General features: G+C 37.4%; 1 protein-coding gene across 1 annotated transcript; it reads right to left on the bottom strand.

Annotated features, from left to right (window-relative positions):
- Positions 1-545: 545 nt before the first annotated feature.
- LOC126370748 (uncharacterized) lies at positions 546-6459 on the bottom strand. Its single transcript, XM_050015785.1, has 6 exons — positions 6339-6459; positions 5006-5087; positions 3800-3931; positions 2734-2807; positions 2061-2168; positions 546-1257 (listed from the first exon to the last, which is right to left on the bottom strand). Exons 1-6 carry the CDS (start codon positions 6365-6367, stop codon positions 1107-1109), a joined length of 576 nt encoding a protein of 191 aa, XP_049871742.1. The 5' UTR covers positions 6368-6459; the 3' UTR covers positions 546-1106.
- Between the last annotated feature and the right edge of the window lie 2068 nt (positions 6460-8527).

The raw sequence follows: 8527 nt of genomic DNA, 5'->3' as shown, positions 1-8527 counted from the left end.
TTAAAAAAATAATAACATCCAGAGCCTTGCGCCGAGGTTTTTCTTGCAGCTTCTTTCCCCTTGTTTGTGAAAAGCTGCAGTAGTTTTAGGCGGATGAGACGTTCGTTATGTAAAAAGTGAAGTATGTAATTACGTTACCTACTGAATAAAGATATTTTTTAATTTTAATATAATTCATCTTACTTTTAAGATCAGATGAAAATCAGATGATTCAAGCCTGCAATGCCTTTATCAAACAAAGGACTGTCTCAAAAAGTGATTTCAACAATGTCGCCATCGGGAATTGAACCCAGCTCCGATTGTCGGGCTCTAATACTCTAATCTTTAGACTGCGGAGGTTGTTCAGAGAGCACGTTAAGCCCTTGGTATCAATTATTAGCCTTAAAACACCTCCCGCAGTTTAGCGTCGTGGTGTAGTATGCTCCTTACCCTCTTTCGGTTGAATGAGGGGAGGCCTGTATCCAGTAGTGGGAGGTATATAAGTTGCTTATGCTTATTTATTATTATTTATTGATGTATTAAGGTACATACAGCATTACAGTATGGCCTAATGCGCTGTATGACGAGAAAAACAATATACAAACTAATACAACAAAAATAAACATTGAATGAAAAAAAGAAACAAAAAGAAAAATAAGACTATAAATAACATGAAAAAACACTAAAAGAAATTACAATTTCAAAATTAAAAAAAAAAACTATCACACAAAAATAAAAATAATAATAGAAAAAAACAAAACAGTAAATCATTAATAAATCGTCTCGCAAAAAGCCAAACACTCTCTCCGTACACTCCACCATCTATCAGCGAACAAATCACATTGTATGTTTATTTTATTATAATTTTTCATGAGTATTTAAATCCTAAGCACACCCCGGACACTTCATACAAAACACCTTGTTTTACACAAACACTTAACATTGTTGTTATCGTACACGCGCATCTGCGTGTGTGATGTCTGACGCCCATACGATTGAAGACTAAGTAAGATCGAGGCGGTGAGGTAAACCTAGCTCAGCCGCTGGTGGGGAGTGGAGGGTTGCCGTTCTATACGTATTATTTATTATTCCTTATCTATGGTCTAAGTTTAAGTTATATTGTGACGTTAGGAATGTCTTATTTCGACGAGTCTTGTGATGACGTCGAAGAGGCTGAAAGGGCAGTCGTCGATGTATTTGTCGCAGTCGCCTCGCAGGCCGTCTGCCTCGGCCTCGTAATAGGCGTCGTCCAAACCTTCTTCCCGAGACGACGATGGCCTGGAACAGATAATACTAAAAGTCAGTATTGGTAAGTATGTAAATAGTGTAGGTATCTAGGTATGGTTATCATAGACTTCATACTCAGAAAAATTATAGACGGGAGTTGCCAAGCGCACGCGTTCCCCTCGATGAAGTACCAGATGAGTCGCGAAAGACAGGTCTTTGATGAAAGTGAAGGAAGCGAAGGGGGTGTGTCAGGATCGTAATAAGTGGAATTCCGTGGTCTCTGTCTCATCATCATCATCACCAGCCCATTAACGTCCCCACTGCTGGGGCACGGGCCTTCCCTATCGATGGATAGGGAGATCGGGCCTTAAACCACCACGCGGGCCCAGTGCGGATTGGTGGTTATTAACGACTGTTAATGCAGCCGGGACCAACGGCTTAACGTGCCTTCCGAAGCACGGAGGAGCTCGAGATGAAAACTTTTTTTTTGTGGTCACCCATCCTATGACCGGCCTTTGCGCTAGTTGCTTAACTTCAACAATCGCAGACCGAGCGCGTTTACCGCTGCGCCACCGAGCTCCTCAGGTCTCTGTCTATACCAAAGGAAAATAGGCGTGATCGTATGTATGTAACACAGGTCGTTAGTGTGCTTGCTGTGATAACCGAAATTCACGAAAACGAACCTGTGACAAAAGGCTAGCAATATAACTAAACCATCCTTCACAAACAAAACGAGACTTTAGCGAACAAAGTGACCCGACCTTTAGTCCCTCTGGGGTATAAAACAGATATTTCTCTTGACAAAAACGTGTTCACTCAGCGTCTTGAAAGGCACTCTTAAAATATCAACTTACGTGAATATGATGTGCATGATGTGACCCAGGAGGCCGTTGTGGTGAAGCGGAGTTTCAGCGGCTTCGCAAATGTTCCTCAGCATACATTCCCTGCCGTTCATACCGTGTCTGGAAACATTAAACATATACATGTCGTGGCCAGATCTTAGAACTGACATGAATGACCATTTCATGAAATGGTCGAATACATTAGGAAATGATCAATTCTAAGATCCGGCCACGACATATACATATATGAACTCACATTTGTAATCCTGATTGCGCAGAGTCACAAGTACTAACAGATAATTCGACTGCGCACGGATCAGCTTACTTTCGGACAATCAGGTGATCAGCTTGTAATGTCCTAACCAAACTAGTTTTGTGATAACTCCCCGCCGGAATTTAAACCCGGGGCCTCCCTCGCCTCTGCCTCTCCTTGCGGCAGAAAAAAGCAGCGGCATAATGTCGCACTGTAATACTGTACCAAATAGTTTTAAATTGTATTGCGCGCACTTGACGGCAGAGCCACCGCAGCGGCGCAGTATTACAGTGCGACATTATGCCGCTGCTCTTTTCTGCCGCGCGGCGAAAAACTCGTAGTGCGCGCCTGGCCTAAGAAAGCGGACCCTGTGAAAAACGGGACAATGCTAGGGGGATGATGAATGATTTTAGGTATAAACAGGTAACTTACTCCTTAAATCTCGTTTCCAACACTGTGTAGGCTAGCTCTCTGGTAACACTGCGACTCTGTCGGGAACTGATAACCTGAAGTAATAAAGTCAGCGTTTGTCAGGCCGCCATTATTTATTGCTTTCCATTTATGAAGGTAAAAAGACAAACACAAATCGATTGTGGTTGGATTTGATATTTTTGGAAATAGGCTGGGATAGACTATACAGAGTGTTAGTTACATCGTAACGAAAACTTTGAGGGGTGATTCGGACCATGATTCTGAGTTGATACTAAGTAGAATTTTCCGTCTCAAAAGAATAGAAATGAAAATAATTTTAAAAAACTAAAAAAAAATCACGAATTTTGCGACAGAAAATTCCACTTGATATCAGAATCATGGTCTGAATCACCCCCCTCAGTATTCGTTACGATGTCACTAACACCCTGTATCTAACAATATAGAATTTCAACATTAAGCAATTGGTTGCGCCACTTTGACGCTAATTTCGAAAAGTTAGTTGACGTTTGACTGTTGTAATTGTTTTATAAAAGTACATAACATGGTATCACGCCTGTATCCCCGATGTAGGCAGAGGTATCTAGTATACACACTAATATACATCTTTAGTATACAGTAATAATCATCTTTAACTACGATACACTAATATAGTATATACACGTAATAGGGCGAGCCTATTGCCATTAACAATACTTAACTATTCTTTTTTTATTCGTGTCTCGGCTAATTCCTGCTACTAACTATTGTTAATTTAGTTAATTATTTTGATAAAATATACTTACGAGGCACTACAAGATATAAGTACAGTCATAAGCCATCATGTACCTACTTTAGAACCCTGTCGCACTATCATATTTGACATTTAATAAGACTTACGATTTAATTCTAAATAAAAGATAGTGTGACATGGTTTCATAGTGTATACCTACATATAAGTAATCGTGCCCATACATGCTATTATTAGAGGCTCCTTCCTGCAGACAAACTGTTAAGTTAGTTTTGCAGGGCATTGCTAAATTGTATATTTAGTATCAAGATTTAATAAATAAATAAATAAAATACTCACAGGAAGGTTAGGGAATATGACTTCATCGATCTCAGTAATGTTGGTAACCACACTGTAGTTGGACTCAAAGTTGTATGAGACGAACACGTTCTTATCCGGGATGTCTATGGGCACGGCTATAGCCACGAATGTCTGAAATAGGAGAAAATATAAATATTATAAAAAGAAGAAAAAAAATATAAATAATAAATAATATACACAAAACAAATAATCTATAATAAATATATATTTAATAATATATAATAAATATATATATATTTATTATTATCTTTATTCAGTTGGCAACATAATTATAGTTACACTTTGAATAGTAAAAGTATAGAATTTAATTGTCAATATTAATATAACAATATTTATTATTTAGTATTTATTTATTTATTTTATTTACTTATTTAATTTAGACAACTAAGGCCGATACAATATATACCTCAACCTAAGAATACATACAATTTATAATTATAATCTTCTATCGTGTGGGTTGTGATGTGGATTACCAACCTCATCAACCCTGGTGTCAGGGTTATTATTGAACCGCCAAAGGCCCCTGACATGACTCATTTAACGACTACTTACTTACATCAGTAAGTAGTAACCGGGAACAATGGCTTAATGTGCTTTCCGAAGCACGGAACATAATCTTACTTTCGGACAATCAGGTGATCAACCTGTAATATCCTAACCAAACTAGGGATCACAAAGTAATTTTTGTCACATTTCCCCGCCGGGATTCGAACCCGGAACCTCCGGATCGTGAGTCTAACGCTCAAGCACTGGACCACGGAGGCCATTTTTTATTTTATTTTGGACAACAAGTTTATTGAACACAGAACAGGATATAAAAACAATTAGACTAACACAAGACAGACAAACAGTTCAGCTTATTTCTAGTAGAAATCTCTTCCAGCAGACCTGGAAAAAGATACTTAAAAAGTAAGAGAGTTTTTGTATGTTACAAATTAATAAGTGAAGAAAAAAAAGATCGTTAAAAAAATGAGTGAAGTTAATGAGCGCCCACAGTTTCCTCGCGATGTTTTCTTACATCGCTGAGCACAAACATGAATTCGAGAGTCTTTAGTTTAGGCCCGTGTTGGATTCGAACCTGAGACTTCACAGGGAGAGTCAAGCGTTCTTCTAACTAGGCAAACACTGCTTAAAAAATATCCTCTTCAGGTGGGAAAATGATTAAATATATGCAGATGTACCTACCCCGTAAAGACTGGTTGGTGGAAAGACCAGGCCACGCTTCTGTATGCTGGCTTTCCCAGAAGAACTGGTGCAAACAAGGAGTCTGAAAAATAAAGTATTAGAAAGGCACTACATTTTTTAGTTTAGGTACCAAATAGTACAGGTACACTATACATTTATTGAATCCATGCTGGAAAAGTAAGTATCATTTTCAAGAGATCATAATATTATTGAATTAATGCTATAAAAATAAGCATCACGGTGAAGAGGTCACAATCTTATTGCATCCATGCTAAAATAGGAAGTATCATTTTGAAGAGGTCATTATAAAACCCATTCTAGAAAAGTATTTACACATAAATGCCTATATCCGTCCCACTGCTGGGCACAGGCCTCCCCTCAATCAACCGGAGGGCGTATAGAACATACTCCACCACGCTGCTCTACTGCGGGTTTGTGGAGCTGTTTTACGGCTAATAGTCGGGAACAACAGCTTAATGTGCCCTATGAAGCACAGAATCTTACATTTTTCGGGGAATCCGGTGATTCTGGCTTGCAATGTTTAAGTCCCATGGAATAGGGGGTAAGCTTATTGCCATTAACCGGACACAGATTTTGGTAACCACGTGATATCAATTATATACTCAGGTCTCACAGAATACCAGCGTCGCGGCTCACGCCGCGGCATAAGCTGAGTGAGGACCTTTTATACGGGACACCATCCACTACACATGGGTAAGCCGACATGACGTCACATTTTAATTTAGGTATAAGTTTCTGTGTTCGTTTTCCATGTTTCTATATAGAAAATATTTCTTGTGTGCGTTGACTTCTGATGTGATGTCATTATAATGTATACATATGTAATCCGTGTCAGTGGTGTTCTAAATAATAAATGTTTCTTTCTTTTTTTCTATATAAGATCCAAACATGAATTCAAACTCATAAAGTCTAATTCAGTGGTTTAGACCCCGATTCGGGATTCGAATCTGTGATATTGAGATGTAAGTCACACGTTCTATGAAGAGGGCTATCGCGGTTATCACAAAAATACCTCAAAAGATGTTAGAATGAAAAGAAAACAAAATTAAAACACATATTAACGGGTTCTTACCGCGTTTAAAGCAGGGATACGAGACTCCCGATATTTCGACACTGTTGCAAGTGCCATGATCACAATAAACAATGCAAAAAAAACAATAAAACAAAGCAAGCAGGCAGGCTTAAAACAATGTAAAAATTTCCATCACAAAATAAGAAAAACTTCAACGAAAACAGTCTCAAATTAATTTGTTGCGTCTAGACTAGAAGATATTAATATATAGGTACTGCTAATTCTATAAACAATACTTACAAACTTAAAATAAACCTAAAACACTTCATTATGGTATAAAAAACAATAGATATTGAATATCACAAGCAGCTACATATACGTATAAACTGAACGGAATACAGTGCGCGTGATTTGAGCAAACTGTAGGTACAAACTACACTTCGTGTGATGCGAAATCATACACCATATGCTAAATAACGGTGCGTTCCTTATTTTAGAACTTGTCAATCAATAGAAATTGACAGTTCGCAGACAGTTGACAGGTGGTATTTCATGTTCTTTGTGAGTCGATGGCGAACGATACTAAATTTTTGGTGACCAATAATTGGCCACGCTTACGGCATTGTCAGTGGCTTCGTGAAGGTCTTCGATAGTGCAGGTGTTAGGGCACTTATTACATATTTCATGTTTATGTAATGAAGAGTTTGAATCAAATTATGTCTCAGGCTTACATTTCAGTTACAAATCAATGATTCTATGTTTATCTTGTTTTTTTTTTTTACGTAGTAATAATATTACCTTGGATTTACTAGTAGCTTAGATATTCCTTAAAATAAAAACTTGCATTAAAAAAAATCTTTTAAGGACATAATAACTGTCTTTTGTAAACACGCACTATAATTTAGCAACTGTGTTGTAGTTGGAAACCGCTATGTGACAACAAGTTGACCGTAGCAATGAGATGAACCAGTTTAGGTGGTAATTGTTCGGGAAACTTCGTTTCTCTAGAGTATGGATATCAGATTCCTTTTTTATTTAAGAAGTTTAAGTACTAAAAAGACCACATTTAAGCAATTCATCAAAAAAACAATATTGTTATTGGAAATTTGTTAATATTGCGCATTTATTTTTATTTAATTTTAAAATCGCATGAAATTACGAGTAAAAATACGTAACGTACAGCGAAGTGATAATATAAATCAATGAAAATAAGCCTAGAAAATTCAAATAAAGAACGTCTTCCATGATTGAGGTTCCTAATAAATATTTTACCAACCGTTTTTCCATGTCAGAGCAACCTCTGATGCGTCAACCAACTTATTTTTACCTTTGCCAAAAAAACTTTAGTCGAGCTTTGCGCCTTAATTTCAGGGCTTTAAGGGAGAAAGGAGGGTTAAATATTTGTTGGTAAAAGGCATGGTTATGTTTGTACAAATGAACAAATTGGCTTTATGTCGTCTTGACAGTTGTAATCGCAGAATTTACGTGACAATAGCCTGGGAGTATTATTAAGGAGAGCTTACATGCGTCTCGCTAAGGGATGTAAATCTTAATACTAATGTCCTATTCCGAGATAACATATTAGAGTGCTATTTTGGGAAGACATTGTGTTTTGAAGTCAAACCATCACCTACATAAATGGGGCTTAAAGGAGTCGCCATACTGTGAATGTCGTTACCCGGATCAAACCATATCTCACATAGTGAACGAGTGCCCTATGCATCGGTTCCCAAGTGGCATAGCCGAGCTGTATTGTGTGACGGATGCGGCAGAGACTTGGTTAGGGGAGCTTAAGCTGGATCCACGCAGGATATTTTATTTTTGTCTGCCATACGCAATAATACTAATAAACTTAAACCCACGTTCACCCCTGGTTTATTTTTTATTTGTAAGGTGGTTTAAATTCATGTTTGCATAGTCAATTCATATCACGAGATATCAATAGATTCGCCCTCTATTACATGCCAGTTAAAAATGGCTGACGAAGATTGGCCGTTTTAGGAATATAGTCGTAAGCTTATGTCATGTTACACATTCCGCTTCATAGTCTTGTTTTTCGAATAAATAAAAAATAATAATTTGCACAGTGGTTATATGTTACAATACGTAGTCTTGCAAAAGAGCTCAATAGTCTAAAATAAATAATAATTTTAAAGTTATTATAATTCTACCAACTTACGACAAACTTCATCCTTTGCTTCATCTCTCTTAGCCGCCAAGTATTTTACTTGTAATTCCGCACAATCTCGGCACTCGGGTACCCGGATATAAAGGTCTGTCACACTAAACAGAAAGGCATATTATTATGATCCACGCAGGATATTTTATTTTTCTACTCCTCTACTTTAATCTGGCATTTAAATAACCAAAAAGTCTAATATAAGTACATACATAATTAAACTCTTTGAAAAAGTGTACGCTCTATGGCCTATAAAAGCATTGTTTACAAAGTGTAACTGTACTATAATGTCGCCAAAAAAGCATTGTTG

This window comes from Pectinophora gossypiella, chromosome 11 (assembly GCF_024362695.1).
Source record: "Pectinophora gossypiella chromosome 11, ilPecGoss1.1, whole genome shotgun sequence".
NCBI lineage: Eukaryota > Metazoa > Arthropoda > Insecta > Lepidoptera > Gelechiidae > Pectinophora > Pectinophora gossypiella.
The sequence above is the reverse complement of the archived record's forward strand: the minus strand, read 5'-3'. Positions and strand labels throughout refer to the sequence as shown.